The sequence below is a fragment of the Vanellus vanellus genome (assembly GCF_965231255.1).
Source record: "Vanellus vanellus genome assembly, chromosome: 2".
NCBI lineage: Eukaryota > Metazoa > Chordata > Aves > Charadriiformes > Charadriidae > Vanellus > Vanellus vanellus.
In genome coordinates, this window is record NC_138906.1 from 48,647,333 (window position 1) to 48,663,461 (window position 16,129).

General features: G+C 39.3%; 1 protein-coding gene across 1 annotated transcript in view; it reads right to left on the reverse strand.

The window, feature by feature from the left end:
- Nucleotides 1-16,129, reverse strand: part of CPNE4 (copine 4) — a gene marked incomplete at both ends in the record, with an annotated part of 194,451 nt that overhangs the window by 78,108 nt on the left and 100,214 nt on the right. Inside the window, 2 exons of the mRNA XM_082499431.1 lie at nucleotides 13,481-13,570; nucleotides 14,486-14,569. Of these exons, the coding sequence (XP_082355557.1) occupies nucleotides 13,481-13,570; nucleotides 14,486-14,569 (174 nt within the window). The remainder of the gene's footprint in view (nucleotides 1-13,480; nucleotides 13,571-14,485; nucleotides 14,570-16,129) is intronic.

A 16,129-nucleotide genomic window follows, 5' to 3' on the forward strand; every position in this document is an offset into this window, starting at 1 on the left:
AGGGTTCAAGTGCTGTGAACAAACAAATTTAGGCGACTAAAATCACAATTCTACATTTTAAAATGTGCATGAGATGATTAAAAGTATGAGTTAGTGATTTTTAATTATTTTGTGCAAGTTTTACATATTCATCAGTCTGCTTGGAGAAGCACACACTGCATTCTGATGAGGAATGCCATTATCTCACGCTCTTAACGCAGCTTCAGTATAGCACAAGACAAGGTTTCAGGGACAGAACATAAAATAACATTGCAGCGGACACACAGTTTCAAATGTCCGTAGTATCACTGGGGGCTGATACTACCACAACCTCAATTCTAACCGCATGTGGCACCTTCTGCTGCCCAGCTCTGGCTCATCCACTCTGCTTCACCTCTGCCCTCCCCAGGGCTGGTAGGCTTTAATCTGCATGAATTCCTCATACCCAAACTCGCATGGGGAATGGCTTGAGACAAGCCACGCTTCTGCTTCCCTCATCCCAGCCAGCCCCTGGCAATTGCCAGAGCTAGGGTCATCCATGACTCCAAGGAGAGGGACAAGGGATGGAAGAAGGGCTGAACTGTAGCAGATGGACCCCATACTCGAAAGAAAGTGAGAAGGTGTACAGGTTTTCTTACCATGCCCAAGACAACTAGAAGGTGAAGTCCCCCATGGCTGGATCCTGACTCTTCCCAGACAGCTCAGACTAGTTGGGGAGTGGACACCTAGGGATGAAGGAGACACCTTCCCCACAAGAACCTCTGTCAGGTAATCTGGTTGTGTCTTGCTACCTTTCTTTCTCAGTGACATCGTCATGACACATTTAAGTGATAACTTTCAGCACTGCTTAGATCAACATAACTAATTTATTAATAATATTTACCATCAGTCAGTCTGCAGCAGTATGTGCCACTCCCCCCCCCCCCTCTCCCCCCCCAAGTTCCCTTTTATTCATGAATGGTTGCTTGTAGTATTATGAAGAAAATGCCCTTGAAATCTGACAATAGGCAATTTTTTTACTTCCACATTTTAGCCTGGTCACGAGTCAAAGACTCATTTTTGGTACAACTTTAACAATGTATTTTTTTTTTTCCAATATTTTGAAGAGCAGGAGTCTGAAACACTGTTGTCTGTCTAAGAGAAGAATCGTGACTGCCTAATGTGAGTAGCCTACTTTTTAATTAGCCTGTAAAAATCAGCCTGCCTTTCCAGACATCTAGTTAGCAGATTTTCAGATGTTTTGCTTGCAACTAGAAATGGATTCATTAAAAAACAAAAATAGCTGATATCGAACAGTGATTCTGTTGAAGGGTGGTATTTTTCTGAAAAATATATAAGCTAATATACAGAAGAAAGAAACACAGCAGAGGGCTGTGCGTGTGTAACCAGGGTCAGGGTGAGTAACTGAAGGCATACACAGAATTCCCTATACTCTACTACAGCGGCTACAGAATAGCAAAGGACTAGCCTGGCTTGCCTGTGTGTTTATACACAGCAAACTAGACACACTGTAGCTCTAAATAATCCGGTTGTACTGGAGGAGAGGAAACCTTGCACCATGACCCACTAGCAGTATGTGCGTACCCTTGCTATGAATATGCACAATTGCTCAAATAATGAAACCCTAACCATTTAGAGCTTTTTCAAATGAAAATCAACACTTAAATTTCGCCTTGAAAGCTACAAGCGTTCACCATAAGAAAATATTAAAAGTACACGGCAGCAGTATCATCTTTCTGTCAAATGCTAGTGAATACGTAGAGAAAGACTATATAAGACGAGGAAAGGTACATTCATCTTTACTTCATCATATTCTCCCAGTCACTGCCAGTCAACAACTTTACACTCTCCTAAAGCTGGAGAGAGCATCTGATATATGCTGTTAATAGCCAGCCAATCCAGTAATCATTCATGAATTTGTCTAGTCCCATTTTTAGCATATTTACAGTTTCTGGCCTCCCAACATCCTTTGACAACACATCCCATCATTGAACGGTGTTGTATGGAAACAGAATTTCCTTTTGTTTTAAGCATTGTGCTTGGTCATGGTGATTTTCAACTTCACATACCCTGAGGACAAATAATCAAACCACTACTTTGTCATTTCCCCCAAGTCATTCATGACTTCAGATCTACCTCTACAAGATTATCTCTCTTTCAAGTCTGAATTTAGTCTCTTCGCAGAAGGAAGCCTTCCCATGATTATTTTTGTTGACTTTCTTTGTATCTAAGTGCCAAGCATTAGCATTAAGAACCTTTCATGACATTTTGAAGTCAAAAGAATCCCAGATTATTTGGTCACCTACAAATTTTGTTACTCTGTTTTTCCCTTTCTCCAGGTCATTTATGACTATCTTAAACAATATCTGGCCCCAGCCAGATATATATCAGAATATAACCATTCTGATAACTTCCACCATTTCTTCCCATCCTTTGTTTCGTTTCTTTCATTCCAGGAAAAGCTGTCAACAGAAACTATGTTACTTAATAAACATTTAACTGTGCATTCTGCACAACTGTATGAATGGACCCAGCATTTATCCTCTTTGGGGACCCAACACAATGGTCTTGGCTCTTGCAGTTACTTAGTAGGTCTGATGCGGTTCAAGGTCCCCTATATACTTCATTTACATTAAAACTGCAAATGATACTACTCTTCAGATCTCTGAGATGTTGTTCTGTAAAATGCTGTGTTATTAATTCAAGAGATGGGTATGAATGACAGAACTTGTCCTGCTGTTGTTGTCATTGTTTAAGACGTATCACAAAGTCCTTGTCTGTCCAATACTCCTTCTCTACTGCTGAACACTTGTCAAGTATTGACAAGAGTGCGGAAAAGTGCGTGAGACTAAACAGATCTTGCTGACACCCCATGAGGAGATTTCCTAGTATAGAAAAGAAACTGCTACCAGTAAATCCTGGAATTTCTCAGAAATAAATAAATGAGGAGATTCAATAGGAACTCTAGGCTAGTAACACGATGGTCAGCAACGTAACAGGTGATTAATAGATCTGAACAAACCTTAGGGCAGTTGGTGTCTAAAGAGTTGTCTAAGAGGTCAACTGCTGATGCTGTTGCTGTTCATATGCTGTAACTTCAGACCGAGGCAACTTAGAATGCCGGGGCCAGGCCAGCTATAGCCTTTTTTATGATCTCTTCTGAAAGCAGACTAGAAGACTCAACAGTCTGTAATACTGGTAATGCTGTGAAACGATTTCTAACATTACTCGCCTTCTCTTTCACTTAAGGATGTATGGACGATCCATGCACTTTTCAGAGGGGTTTCCCTTACCACAAGGAGGGCTGTGATCAGCTAAATGCTTTTTCTGGGGAGTACTGTAGAGCACAGCTATCAAGCATTTTCAAATTAATTTGGAGATCCAACATACACAATAAACATGCTTAATTTAGATTTGATAAGGCAGATAAAACATTTTTATTACAAAACACAGCTCCATTTGTTATGTAAGGTGCATAGACATTATACACATGTATGTACACATTACAAAACTTGTATGTCGTCTAGCTGGGAGGAAAAATGTTTTTGGCAAACAGAAAACGAAGATCTAAATTATTTTAACAGAACGCATGTAGGTGAGGGCCACTGTGTATGGAAGGGCTAAATACATATTTCCTGTGTGAGATAAAGTTCACACTTTTCAAGTGATCCCTATGTACTGAGACATCTTTTAAAATATTCAAGCTTAGTCACACTTAATAGCTATTTCTGCCCTAATGCTGCCTAAAGTGTCACAAATATTAATTTATAATTGGGTACCTGAAGATACTTACTGTAATTTTTTTAAACAAGTATATTCTTTTGCCTTAAATTTGACTCTGCTATGTTCCCTGAGAATACTACCATTTAAAATACATCTATTTTATTATCCTCAATGTGTAACCATTTCTGCATGGCAGTACGTTAGTATATAAACGATAAAGATACGATTTATGAGTAGAATTTTAAGGTAAGCTTTCTATTTAAGTAGGAAAAATAGCAAAGAATACATTTATTACAAGCTTTAACAACAAGAGAAGAATTTCCATGAGTGTGTAATTTTCAATTTACACAGTAAAAGATATCTGAAAAGAAACCAAAGGTCTTTATAAGTTGGTTATATGTCAGCCAATGTGAGGCTTTGCTGCTTTATGAGAGTCTGAAATGAGATTGTCTGGAAATTGCCTTCAATATTCTTTCCAGTCTCGACTGAAAGAAATGAAAAAAGAATATGAAAAACGGGTTACACTTTCATCTTCTCTCATTTTTAATATCATGAGATACTGTAAGTCACACAGCAAAATGTCCTGTAGGCACAAAGGTATGAGGCTGATGGATTTTCTTTAAGATATGCAACACTTCAAAACTCTCTGACTACAGCATTCAGCTGTTTTACGAGGTTACAGCTGAGCCTTAATCCTGATCTGTTTTAGTGAAAGCAGAGCTTCATTTTATTCTTTTAATTCAAAACGGTAGGACTGGTTTCTAAACTTCTACAGTAAGCAGTTCTGCAGCTAATACCGGGGTCTGTAGGGTGTTCGCTGCATTAGCAACACAGTGATCTGAAAATCGGGAATAATGTAGAGGTCATTTAATTCATCGGCATCCCCTATGCCCCACCCTCCAGTGGGGAACTGATCCTCATTACCAGCATTTGTCTCATTTTAAATGGTCCCAGGGATGGGATTTAGTACTTTATCAGCTATTGCCCTGTGAAGGACCCAGACACCTCTGATTTGGATTACAGTCAGCAGCACTTGCAGGAGCCTCTGTTTCATTTTCAGGGGATTAAAACTCACTTTCAAAGACAGCTCAAGAGAGGCGAGAGAGAGCCCTTCCAAACCTTTCTCATACTGCTGACTTGCATAGCAAAGATGTGGAAGGCTGTATTTATGTGTCTTGGGATGGAACCACGGAGGCAGAAAGCAACTTGAAGAAAGTGCACAATAAATGCAACGTACAAATTATTTGAAGGCAATCCTCTCTTATTTACAAAGGAGAAACAGAGAAAACACTCCTTGGATCCCCTAATCCAGACAAACAAATTCACACGCAGTATTTTTGCTTGTTTGTTGGCCTCTCTTTGCCCTTGTTTCACTCAGTGAATGCTCCTTGCAATGTCAGGGGGAAGTTTCTCCATTTCTGCCCCAGGGCTCTGGTAAGGAATGGGACATGCAAATCTCCTTTTAGAGGATGGACTCTGAAATTCGGTCTGTCAGAGTCACCCAACAGATGGGAGGAAGACTCCTATCTGTTGCTACCCTGCCTGTTTTAGTCATATGTACCAGCTCTTCAGCCTTCTACCACCATCTTTACCAGCAGCCCGAGCCCTTGGAGATGTGAATATCATGTCTTTTCTTTTTAAGCGCTGTATATCAGATGATCTCTCCCATGTGCACTCCACTTGCACCCCTAATTGTTGTGACAACGCTTGTCATTTAGATAGCTCTTTCATCTTCAAAGCACTTCACGAACATCAATTAACCCAAATCTAGATTAATTAATCTGACAATTAATTTGCTATATATCCAGCAGTTACAATAATGGAGAACAAACTAGTGCCTATTAAAGTCATCAGAATGAGTTCCCTCGACTCTAACATAAATGAGATCAAGCTCATTTCTTGAGTCTATTTCTCCTAAATCTTCACTGCAATCTGGTATTTTCTTCCCTGACATCATCAACTGCTTTATCCAAAATACAGCCAGGGAAAAGAAAGAGAGAGGAAAAAAAGGAATCTGTGAGCTGAGATCACACACACCAGGAGTTAATCAGTTTTGGTTTAAGGATGATCTTAAATCTTGCACCCCATCCGCATAAAGTTTACAAAGATTGATTGGATCACTCCTTGACACGCTCAGATAAATCAGGGTTCCAAACACACTGCTGCTATTAATGAATTCCGGGGGCACTCATATTATAAATGGATTGCTAAATTATAGATTAACCCAAACTGACAAAAGAGAGTGAGTAGTTGCAGCAAATTCCCCATAATCACTGTAGACCTTGTGAAGCAGCCACTTGAGTTTTTAATAATCAGTGTAGTGTTCCTGCAACCACAGGCACGTAAAGAGAACAAGGGGGAACATGAGACAGAAAGCAAAAGAAACTTAAGAATTGTAGTATTCTAATGAATCACTTACTGGAAAAGTAGGTCCAATGACATTTATGCAAGGAGGTCTCAGAGATTGTCTTTTACAGTGTGTCATTTACTTTAATTTTATAATAATCCTCAAAATAACGTATCAACCTCTCGGAATACTGTTTTAAATCTCCTACTCTGGTTGAGCAGTGAGTACTCATACACATATTTCTATAAGCGTATTAAATATACACCACATCCCAATATTTCAGCCTAATTTTTTGGTGTTTCTTTTGACCACCAAGAAGGAATTTTGTATTATCTAAAATTATCGGCTGCACGGTCAGTTTTACAAGAAATTCTCTGGAAATTCACAACACGATAACATCCTTAAAATGACTAATAAATAAATATATTCAGATTATAAAGAAAGATCTGCACCGTCCAAGAGTGAGGCAATTATTCTTAGGATTCCAGGAAAATGCCCTGACGTAATGAAAAAGAAATGACTTACTGAAAAGGTCATTTGAAGGCATCTTTTAATTCATATTAAAGACATGTAAAGGTTGAGTCCCTCTTTCTTGTTGTTGAACACTTTCAACAAGAAGGATTCCATACGCAAATACCTCTTCACCAACATCAGAGTAAGCAAGCAGGGAATGATTGGCTCCTCTGGCACTAATTTTGTGAGTAAATTGAAGGGGAAAATGTAGAACCGCATAGTTAATCGGGAATGACTGAAATCACCCAATCAAGTACATAAACAGCAAGGCTAGCTTACGTTGTAATTGGTTCTTGGTGCCAGACTCCTTCTACGTGGAATTAAAAGCCCCAAAAAAACAGCAACAACAATGAGTCTTCTCTCACTCAGAGAACAATGTGAAATCCTTCAGTTCATGCTTTTCTAATCATCATTTGACACTGCTTGAATTGCCCTTTGTGCCACGTATTTTTTTTAAATCCTGCAAAAATTATTGCTGTTGACCATAAACCGTATCTTTCCACATTAGTGCTTCAGTTTATGACAGCTAAACTGTGAAAGAATAAAAGCACTAATGGATTTATCTGAATATATTACTTACTGCTTGTTTCTTAAGCTTTGCTTGGCCTTCTTCACAGGTACTGCTCAGTTACTTCCACTTTTCCACTGGCTTTCAGAGATACTGAAGGCTTATTGAAGGATTACAGTTTATAATATACCTGTATAAGCAGAGCTGTAGTCAAGTATTAAAGGTCACTGAAAGTTTATTGATCTAGAGAACGCTGCAGTAATAACTCAGCGAATATCAAAATAACCACTGCTATTGCTTTTCCTTAACTCAGAATGGAGCTGCCAACACAGAGACCTTTAAGAAACTTTTTTCTCCTAATGAGCCATCATTTTGCATGAAAGATTCAACACTTTGAACAAATCAGAAGGAAACATGATTACAACTATTTGAGGAAGACCCAACCTTCCACCCCTCAAAATGCCAAAACAGACCGTGGGGAAAAGATTATTAAATTAATACTAATTTTTTAACCTTTTTTTTTAAATTAATAAAATAAAAATAAAGCGGTTGCCTATTTCCATCCAGCATAACATGAAAATCTTTCTTGTAGGCTGTGGAGCTTCTTCTATTAATATTGTAAGCAAGGATCACATTATACAATGGTATCAGCAAGGCAGAAGAGGCACTGCATAGATTATTAATACAAGCAAAGTGCAGATCTCTCAAGAAGACCATGTTAACAATGATCTACCACAAAAACGTAGAAAATTCACGCCCTATGAAAATTCATGTTGGAAAGGCCAATGTATTGCTATTTGTAAAGGTCTTATTACAGAAATAAAATGAAAATCACACAGCCTTTAAAATCCTGAATGTATCTTGCCAGCACTAGAGCATCGTAGATATATTGGGCCCTACAAGCACATGCAGATAGACCCCTCAGCAGATAACCAAACATATAATTCATGGGCTAAGACACAGCTACTCCAACAGATCGGATGGACCGAGCCAAGGAAATCAACTGGACATAAGAGAGAATACACATAAGAGAATTGGGGAAGAATGGCACAACCAGATTTTAACCTCATTAGAAGTGCACGGGAAGAGATCACCTCATGGTTACCCAAAGGTAAGCAACAGTAATGTCTCAGGGCTTCATGATGTAAAGAGCCATTCATACACAGAGAGGCCTTATGACCTGATGCATGTGATAGCCCTGGGAACCACAGCTGTGGGTCCCACTCATAACTGTACACGGATAAATGTCATCAGCATCAGGATCATCATCTGTAATCTGGGCTAGGCAGGCCTGAAACAATAAACAAACTGACAACAATGACACAGTTGCAACATACAGATTTTTGAAAGGTAGAAATCTAATGGACATTCTTCTTTTGAAATGTTCCTCTATGTGGGTGGAAGATGGAAAGGACTTCCTATATAGATATGACACATGCTTCCTCCTCTCCTTGCAGCTTCTTTTATCACTTCACCTGCAGCAATGCTTTTCTTCCAGGTTGTTTTTTTTGTCTCTTCCTACTTATGAACAGAATTTCTTTCAGTGAGATTCTCTGGACAAGCTCAGCGGAAGATATTCTTACTCTCTGACATGTGCACTGTTTGGTCTGTGCGTCTACAGCACCTTGTTAGGTGTTTATTTCCCAAGTATTACAATATCTAATACCTAAACAAAAAGAGATTATTTTTCAGTGCACATTACCAGGACTCCTCTAGAAAAAGAGGAACCTACAACTATTAGAATGGCTGGACAGCAGATGATCCCTACCAGAAGATACTCACAATGCAAGACTGTCTTTTCAGATAAACCTTTGATAAAGGCAGCATACCTCACATGCTGAAGCCAAACCTGAATGTCAAAGTTCCACAATTCACAGGACCTCCAGCATAGCAGACTAGGATAAAAACTGCTCTCAGAAGGATTATATCCCTCAGTCAGATTTGTCAGTAATTACTGTTGTGAATGGAATCTCTTTACATATTAGAAAAGCAATGCACTACTTTTGAATCAAAGAGGTATACACAAATTGTCTGTACCATTAGCACTAAAAGAAGTTATGACTGGCACTGAAGCGTGACCAGACTTCTCAGATGGTTTCAATGTCTGGGAAGAAAAGCTCAGTAGGTTCATAAATCTAATATATCTTTTTCATAATAAAACCTAGAGCAGCAATAATTGCAATAAAGTTTTACAAGGCATCCTGAGAGGAATAAAAAAATAACTGATCTCTTCACCACAGCTAAATAAAGCAAAATTAGATATTTTTTTTTTTTAAGCCCATAAGGAGTTCAAATTCACAGACTTTGTAAAGGACACTAGCAAAAGACTTTTGAGGGAGACCCTAATTATTGGTTGCTTTGATTTTAATGACCTGGCTTATCTTATCTTATCTTTTGAAACCAGAAAGTTTCAAATGCCCAGACAGTGTAAAGGCTGCTTTGGGTGCAAGACTTACAAAGAGTGAACTTCTGTAAGTTAAACTGAGTTGTTTTAGTGTATTTTTGCCATGTCAATCCCCGTTCCCCATAACGCAAAGCAGACAGCTGAGAGCCATGGGATTTCAGTGGCAGAGATGAAAGGCCAAGACTACAGCCCTCCAAACAGCCTACAGAGGCAAGCCAAGGGCAGTGATGGTTCCGATGTCTCTGCTGTTGTTAAGAAGTCTCCCTCCATTTGCAGAATTTCCAAAAGCTGACATTTCCCTCTAAGCATTTCTGGTGCCTCCTAAAGCCTTAACTGGGATTACACCTTCCAGAGTATGTGAAAATAGAAATGGCAGGTACAGGTACAAAACTACCCAGCCTTATGCAATTAGTGTTAAGAGTGATCAGGCAATCCTGGTGAGAAGCTGATGCTTAGCAAGGCAGCTGGAATACACTAAATCTCCTCACATTAAATATGGCACAGGGGATTCTTCCAACACTTAGCAGTAAAGTATTGCTATATACTTGATGAAGCGAAACAAAGCACCTAAAGTAAAATCTTCTAAAATATGGTAGGGTGAAGACTGGAATGCTTAGGCAATGTAAATCAAAGTATAAACATTCATACAGCGCTAAACCCATCACAGACACTTCACCTCTTTAATTCTTATAATTTCCACTCTTCTGTCCTTGCTGCCATCAAATTCCTAATTTATAGTTGGCATAGAAAGCAAACAGTATAGTCATCTAACAAGTACTACATGCTATCTGTCAAACACAAGTGATTTTGGGGACTGCTCTTCCATAGCAGCCTTACCTTGTACCCACCAAAAGGCATAAAGGGACTGAATTTTAAAGAAGCTTCAAGCTTTTTTCTTCTTTTACAGCCACAATTAATTTTAAAATATTTCTATAGTCATGAATGATCTAGTGCAAACCTTACTACTTTTAGCTTTTCTGCAAGCGTCTGAACTGCAGCGTCAGGCAAATACACAGATATTTAAATCAGGGCCTGCACATACAAATAAAAACGTATTCTCCAGAAAAAAAAAAAAAAGAAAAAAATCCTGCAGAATCAAGACTATTTTAAAAATTGTCAATAGGTTCGTAAGATCCATCTTGCCTTGGTTCTCTTCTTCACCCATTCCTTCACTGACTTTCCCCTCATCTTCTCTACAGGCAGTCCTAAAGTGCTATTCTTGTTCCTCTTCACTTCTCCCTCTGTCCTGTCTATTCTCAGCCTTTTGGCAGCAGCATCCACAAATAAATTGAACTACTGGCTCTCTGCTCATAGCTCAAACACCCCCTATATTCCTAGACCCATCTTCTTCTGCCCAAGCTGAAATTTCAGCCTTTCTCGTACCTTCTCATACCTTCTCACCTCAATTTCAAAGAGATTAAAGCATGTTTCTCCCTCCAGAACTGCATGCCTCTACCCTTACAGGCTTGCCACTTCTTTTGACATTCTAGGCATCACATTTTCCTTGCATCTCTTTCTAGGTTTTCTCATCTAAGTGATTTAAAGGCCACAGACATGCAATGTGGTGAAGGCAGCGCTGTTCTAAACCTGCTTTTCATTTGAGCAGCAGAAATATGATCTGTCTTTTGTCTTGAACCTACATGGTGGCATTACTATGGGATGTTACCTGTTCCAGTTTAAGCTACCTCAAGAAGCAGATCCTATACGGGCAGGCACAAATAACTGCTCTAAGTGACTGTGAGATATAAGCTGGATGAGATGATCTGGGACCCTGTGCCCAGGAAAAGGCAGGGTGCAACCTGCTGCATCCGGCTGTGTAAGGCGCGCCATCAGAGAGGCTGCATAACGCAGATAATCTGTCACATTACATCTCGTTTTCAGTCTCTCGGCATCTCACATTTTGAGTATACCATGCTCTCTAGCATTGTTTCCTTCAGTTCTTCTCCCTTTCACTTTTGCAGAATGCTGTAGCAGCGAGAGTACTCCCACCTGCTTTAACCACGTCACCTCTCTCTGTATGTCCCACCAGTGGCTCGCCCGTCACTAGTACATCAAAGAACTGTTCACCCTCCCCTTCCAAGCCTTTCATAGCTCACCCCATTCAAAACCAAAAGCTCAGCTCCCAGCCCTGCCTGAGCTGTGATGTGAACTCATCCTCCAAACAAGGACCATCTATGCTTTTTCCAGCACTTCCCTTTTGTCGTGAAGTTGCAGGCCAGGCATCAGAGGCACCAAAAAAAGTCCCAGACATGGCAATGCTACTTGTCCTTGACCGTCCTTTGAGTCAGTCATGTTACTACCTCTGGAGGGTAGCTGCTCTTTTTTTTTTTTCCTTTTTATCTCCTGGAGATCCATATGGCTTATATAACATGGAGAAATTTGCTTGACTTCTGTGTTTCAGGGAACTAACTTATAGATATTTAATCTACTTGGGAAATTTAGAGAATTGCAGCCTCCCAAGATAATAAAGTCATTATCCTGATGCTTCACATTACTGTCATCCTACACGTGCTACAATAAATAACTCTTCTACATTTCTTCATTTTCACTAGAAATCCTCTTTAGCCAATACTGTTAATTTTCCTTGCAGTTTAAAATTTCTATTTCTATTTCATCTGCTCCAGCTCTCTTTCAATCCCATTGGACATGCCAAACACAACTGGTTTGACCATTTACCAGCTAAGGGGTACATGGAAAGATCTTTCACAACTGCTTCCCTGTACCACTTCAGGTGTTGAGCTTCCTTCCAACAACTCAGATGAACCTGTCACAAACACCTTGGTCTGGCCTAAGGATCCTGTGCTCCATCTACTTCATCCTTCACTTTTCCTTGCTTATTGTTTTCTCTCACCTCCTTTGGTACTTCCTTTGCCTTTGGACTCATCTTGTTTGCCCAACAGTGCCACAAGGGACACAAACAATATATAAAGATAACAATTCATACCTGTGTCTTCCTCATGCATCCCCAATACCATACAAATGTATACATGCAAACATTGTGTCAGTACCACTGTGGTTGCATAAAAACAGGGCTGATTTTCTGAAGTTAAAAATCACAATCAGCACAACCAGCATGAATACAAGCATTCCTAAGACTCCTCTTTACCTTTTCCACCCATTTGTGGGATGCATTGTAACATGTAGACACCAGACATTTTATTTTTTCTATCTGTACAGCACATGCTGCAGTATATGAGTGAAAAATCACAATATTGTTTCTGAAGGGTTGTGCAGCTATAATGATAAAAGAAGAAACATTTGCAGGGAGAAGGAAAAATTTTTATTAGACTATTTCATATGGTAAGAAAGAAGAAATAAAAGACATCCTTTTGGGTCCAATGTCATTTCCTCAGGTCCAAGAGGCTGAATAGAGACTGAGGACAGTGCTCTTTGTTTAACATTTTTTAATTTAGTATTAACCTTAAACCTGATTAGAAGATACAAACAATTGGATTCAGCCTTGATTTAACCCAAATTAGCCACAAGAAGATTAATTTTTCTACACAAAGCTTCAAGTTCCCAACCATCAGTCTTTCTGCTGACTAGTAACACTGTCATTACTACGGCACATGTTTTGTTGTGGCCACACCGTTCTTCAAATGTATGTAATAACAGATCTCATAATTCAATGTTTCTTTTACAGAAGGCCTCCAGACATAAAAGTGAGGAAATAGTAGTTAAACTGGTGGCAGGGCTGTCACCTCCCTTGAGTATACTTCCACCAGTTAAATGATGCTGGGTTCGAATTATCCAACTGATTGGCAAAACAGGCCCCATCATTTTTTTGAGGTTACTGTAAGAAGTATAGAGCATAATCTACTGATTACAGTGGATTACCACTTTTCTGCATCCTTAATTTGATTGTGGCAATCATAAAGTAGCTGTGTGATCATCTTTTCCATCAAAGAAGAGGGCAGTGCAGAGTAGCAATCTTCAATTGAAAAAGGAAGACAAAGTTTTGTTTTCTATGAGTAAAACTATTTAAAAAGTAGGAATAACTTCTGACCTTTAGCCTGCGGTCCTGGTCTCCACTACACAGAGAATTTACAGACACTTTAAAGGTCTTCCAGGCTGGATTTAAGTTATTCATCACAACCTGTGAGTGAAAAGAAAGGAAGGGAGCCCTTAAGACATACCCAAACAGAATGCTAACAAGAGCCACAATTTTCAATACAGTATGTTCACCAGAAAAAGAAGAAAGCAGAGCCCAGCTGGAGGTTTGCAGAACAGCATGCATGGGATATGTGCCCTTCAGCAACTGCAGTTTGCAACACTCCTCCTCTGGAATGCCCCAAACAGGAGCACAGGTGGGAAATGGACCCATACACAGAACATGCTACAGAGATTGCCCCAGCACTGCCATAACTCAGCGGGGGCATAACTCACAACAGCTATGTTGTGGAATACATCCCTGAACTGGAAACCATGGAAGAGATGCAGGACTGGGCAATGGGTATGGGCAGACAAATTACAGACACATGGTCTGCCTTACTAGGAAGACTTTATGGGATCCATAACAGACAGGCTCATAACCCCAAATACCTGCCACAGCTCCACCCTGCACACGTAAATGCTACTTTTTAACACAGTACAAGTCATTACCATGGAATAAGTAATGACAATGGACATAGGAAACAAATGTAAAGCACTCAGATTACAATCTCTTTAGCACCAGCAACTTGGGATAAGGCGGAGAAGATGCAACATAGTATTAATGGAAAAATATGATACTGTCTGTAGCATGGTTTGGGCGAAATATAATAACTCCTGACCTTCAAACAGAATATCTGCCACTTTAATTAAACTTGGATCTTTGGCGTCAGTACCATCTTCCCTTCCTCTCATATGCATAAGTCAAGATCTGATAACCATTAATCAATAATTACACAATAGATCATAGTGCTTTTAAATGTGGGTGCTTGCAATACCCTTTGTTACACGGGAAGTATATACAATTCCTTCTGACAGCCCATCTGTGTCCTTGAAAAGTAAATCCAACCCTATTCCTTACCTCAGTCCTGTGAACAAGTTGTTGGGTTGCATCATCATTCATCCGGAAAATCTCCAGAAAAGGATCAGATTTGCTGAAAAAATCCTAAAATGAAATATAGGACAGGTTACTCTTGAGACTTCTTTTTCTTTGAGCTTTTCAGGTACCATGCACTGGTGCTTCCCTGACTGCTAATGTAAAAGGAGAGCCAGTATAGTTTTAGTGAGACCTCTTGGTGTCTCTCAGCAATATTTCATTCTTCTCCTTGTTCCACAAGGACTTCCATGGCACTGCTGCTGTTATCAGTTTGACTATACAATCATGGCAGGCAGAACTGTAAAATGTCGTTTTACAGCCTTTTCCCTTCTAACAACCCAGTCCAGATTCCTGACTAGGCGAGTCCCTAGGGACCATGAAGCCTCAGGCAAGGCTCAAGCAACCTAAAGTCTTTTCCATGCCTTAAAGATGAGCTCTATCAACGTTGTGTTCAGAGTGTTGCTCTGTGAATGATCCGTTTCTTTTCCTACTAGAGAAAAGGTGATGGTATGTTTAGAAACTGATGCAAAGCATCTGCATATGTATTTGTTAAACCTTATCCTGTATAGCTTTAAACAACAAAGCTGTATGTTTGCCTATTTGTTCCAATTATGTGCTTACAAGACATTCAATGTAAAAGCGTGTAGAACCACCGCGAAAGTCAACAGTCTGTAACTCCAGAGTTTGCCTCAAGGCCCTGATGGAGATTTAGTATCTGGACTCTATTCAGAACTTAAAACTGCTACTATACAGGGGGCTTTGGTGATCAAATCCCATTAGATTACTGCTGCATAGCAAAGAGAACAAGCAAAGAGCAAGGGCACTGGCTTAATCATAGTGACATCAAAACCCAGAGTACATAGGGTTAAAAAAGATTGAGCTGCCTCTTCTTACATGTAAGTATACTGGTCGAAGCTGAATAAAAACTTAATGCTAACAGATTCTTTATCAAACGCAAGTTTGATAAGAAAAGTTATCTGAAAGAAAGCACCTCAAAATGATACATCCAAAGAATGCACCCTGAAGTGCAGAAAAAATTCAGAAAGGAAACCTGGATTTTGAGTAATACTCAAAAGAGAGTATCATTCCCAGCTGAGTATCATGAAAGCTGAAACAGCAAATCAGCACAAGGAAAGTAATTTTTAATATTTGGTTTTAACTACCAAGGCAATACCACCTAAAGGGAAAGATTTTAATGCTGGATGATAGCTTATATCATTCCCCCTTCAATGCAAAAACAAAGCCTAGTTCCTTTTAGAATGAAGGTGCAAACAAAAAATCCTTCAATACTGAAGATGCTTTGTAACAGCTCAAAAATGATACGCTGAAGAAACATTTCATTTCATAGTTATTAAGGTTTTCAAAGCTTTTTGGTTGTTATGCTGAATCTAACAGCTTTGCATTATCTCACAAGAATATCCTCTGAAAGAAGAATAGCAGCAATAAAGGTTTAATGTTTTGATATTTTAATAATATTTAAATGATTAATGTAATGCATTTGCTAGCAGTACAATGCACATTGGTCTTTCAGTATGTGCAGCAGCTACATAGTAATAACACAAGTACCTGGCTTAAGCTCTAAAAAATTAACTACCTCCATTTCTGAGCACCTAATTTGACACATCTTTT